General features: G+C 49.4%; 1 protein-coding gene across 1 annotated transcript in view; it reads right to left on the bottom strand.

Annotated features, from left to right (window-relative positions):
* Nucleotides 1–622: 622 nt before the first annotated feature.
* Nucleotides 623–3,013, bottom strand: part of KEAP1 (kelch like ECH associated protein 1) — a 13,237-nt gene continuing 10,846 nt past the window's right edge. Inside the window, exon 4 of the mRNA XM_017500198.2 lies at nucleotides 623–1,322. Within this exon, the coding sequence (XP_017355687.1) occupies nucleotides 1,125–1,322 (198 nt within the window). The 3' untranslated portion in view covers nucleotides 623–1,124. The remainder of the gene's footprint in view (nucleotides 1,323–3,013) is intronic.

Genomic DNA, 3,013 nt, shown 5'->3' with positions numbered 1-3,013 from the left:
ATGATAACATTTAACACTGGAGCACCTTAGCTGTATAATTTAAAATTCACAGGCTGGTCCAGGTGTGGTGGCTCACGCCTGTAATACCAGCACTTTGGGAGGCCAAGGTGGGTCGATCACTTGAGGTTAGGAGTTCGAGACCAGCCTGAACAACATGGTGAAACCCTGTCTCTTAAAAATAAAAAATAAATAAAAATAATAATAACAAAAAACAAAAATTAGCCAGGAATGGTAGCCTGTAATCCCAGCTACTGGGAAGGTTGGGGCAGGAGAATCACTTGAACCCAGGAGGCAGAGGTTGCAGTGAGCCGAGATTGTACCACTGCACTCCAGCCTGGGCAACAAGTGTGAAACTCTGTCTCAAAAAAAAAGAAATTGACCTTGGGGAGCCCTAGATATGGAGATGTCACAAGAAATTAGCTCCTTTGTCTTCCAAGGCAGCTGAAACTGAAGGACAACTGTGTGGCTTGAGGATGGGGAGAAAGATGCCCTACATATCAAAATGCGATGGGTAAAGACTCCAAACCGGTTTCAATTACCAGCCCTAAGTCAAAGAGAAGTGTATTTCAGGAGAAGAGCCCTTTCTGTCTCCAGGTTTCAGATCTTCAGCTGAGAGCCAGGATGAAAGACACTAGTTAGTCTGTTCTTTATTTTCCTTGGAAAATTACAGGGTTACTTATCAACAAAATAACTGTCCAGGGAAGTGCCATTTGGTGGCTTCTATGTACAGGTCCATCCCTGGGAACCGTATTTCCAGAGGGGGCCTCCCCCTGAGGCCCACCTTGGCACCCTCCCAGGTATCCAGAACAAATCACAAGGTGACAGCTGCTGGAGTGGGTCGGACCCAGGCCTACTGCTGGGCAGAGGGTTTGGGGGCCTCTCTTCTGGAAGCCTGCTCTTCCCACACCCCCTTTCCCAGCCAGGCTGTCTTGGACACTCCTGGGGCTTTGCTGAGGGGCACATGGTTCCTGCTTTGGATTTCTTTTGAGATGTCATTTTAACACTGAGGCATCCCAGCCTCCCCTCCCGAAGGATGGATTATTTGCAGTGCCATCTTCTTTTAGTCCTGGTTTTTGTACAAAAACAACGATATTCCCCATTTTCGTCCAAGAAACAAAAGTGCCTCAACAGGTACAGTTCTGCTGGTCGATCTGCTTCCGACAGGGCTCCATGGTGACAGCCACGCCCACCCCGCTCCGGCCCGATGTCATTCGGGTCACCTCGCTCCAGGTGTCTGTGTCTGGGTCGTAACACTCCACACTGTCCAGGAACGTGTGACCGTCATAGCCTCCTACAGGGAGAACAGAAGGGACGGTCACCACCTGTCACGCCACACCCAAGAGCAGGGGACAGAAAGAGGGAGAAGCAGCTGCAAGATACAAAAGCAGGCCGGGCATGGTGGCTCACACCTATAATTCCAGCAATTTGCAGGGCTGAGGCGGGAGGATTGCTTGAGGCCAGGAGTTCAAGGCCAGCCAGGGTAACATAGTAAAACCCTAGTCTCTTACTAAAAAAAAAAGGCAAGGCATGGTAGCTCAGGCCTGTAATCCCAGCACTTTGGAAGGCTGAGGCGGGTGGATCACTTGAGTCCAGGAGTTTGAGACCAGTCTGGGCAACATGGTGAAGCCCTGTCTCTACAAAAAAAGACAAAAATTTAGCCAGGCATGGTGGTGCTCGCCTGTAGTCCCAGCTACTAGGGAGGCTGAGGTGGGGAGGAACAGTTGAGCCTGGGAGGCCAAGGTTGCAGTGAGCAGAGATTGCGCTACTGTACTGTAGCCTGGGCGACAGAGTAAGACCCTGTCTCAAAATAAATAAATAAAAATAGGCTGCTCATGGTGGCTCATGACTGCAATCCCAGCACTTTGGAGGCTGAGGCAGGCAGATCACCTGATTTCGAGACTATCCTGGACAACACAGTGAAATCCCATATGTACAAAATGTACAAAAATTAGCTGGGCTTGGTGTTGCGTGCCTATATTCCCAGCTACTTGGGAGGTGGAGGTAGGAGAATCGTTTAAACCAGGGAGGAGGAGATTGCAATGAGCCAGTGTTGCGCCACTGCACTCCAGTGTGGGCAACAGAGTGAGACTTTCTCTCAAAGTAGGTAATAGATAAAAATTTTAAAAAATAAAAGGCTGGGCACAGTGGCTCACACCTGTAATCCCAGCATTTTGTGAGGCTGAGGCGGGCGGATCACAAGGTCAGAAGATCGAGACCATCCTGGCCAACATGGAGAAACCCCATCTCTACTAAAAATACAAAATTAGCCAGGTGTGGTGACGTGCACCTGTAGTCCCAGCTACTCGGGAGGCTGAGACAGGAGAATTGCTTGAACCTGGGAGGTGGAGGTTGCAGTGAGCTGGATCGCACTATTGCACTCCAGCCTAGGTAACAAGAGTGAAACTCCTCAACAAAACAAAATAAAATAAAAATAAATAAGATTAGCCAGGTGTGGTGGGTGCATGCCTGTGGTCCCTGATACTTGGGAGGCTGAGACAGGGGGATGGCTGGAGCCCAGGAGGTTAAGGCTGCAGTGAGCTGTGATCACACCACTGCACTCCAGCCTGGGCAACAGAGTGAGACCCTGTTTCTTTTCTTTTCACTTTTTAGCTTTTTATTTATTTCCTTTTTTAAAGAGATGGGTTTCACCATGTTGGCCAGGATGGTCTCGATCTTTTGACCTTGTGATCCGCCGCCTTGGCTTTTCTTTTCTTTTTTAGATGGACTTTTGCTCTTGTCGCCCAGGCTGGAGTGCAAGGTACAATTTCAGCTCACTGCAACCTCTGCCTCCAGGGTTCAAGCAATTCTTGTGCCTCAGCCTCCTGAGTAGCTGAGATTACAAGTGTGTGCCACTATGCCTGGCTAATTTTTGTATTTTTAGTATAGACAGGGTTTTACCACGTTGGCCAGGCTGGTCTCAAACTCCTGACCTCAGGTGATCCACCCGCTTCAGCCTCCCAAAGTGCTGGGATTACAGGCGTGAGCCACCATGCCCAGCCATGAGACACTGTTT

This window comes from Cebus imitator, unplaced genomic scaffold (genome assembly GCF_001604975.1).
Source record: "Cebus imitator isolate Cc_AM_T3 unplaced genomic scaffold, Cebus_imitator-1.0 Scaffold263, whole genome shotgun sequence".
NCBI classification, from domain to species: Eukaryota; Metazoa; Chordata; class Mammalia; order Primates; family Cebidae; genus Cebus; species Cebus imitator.
The sequence above is the reverse complement of the archived record's forward strand: the minus strand, read 5'-3'. Positions and strand labels throughout refer to the sequence as shown.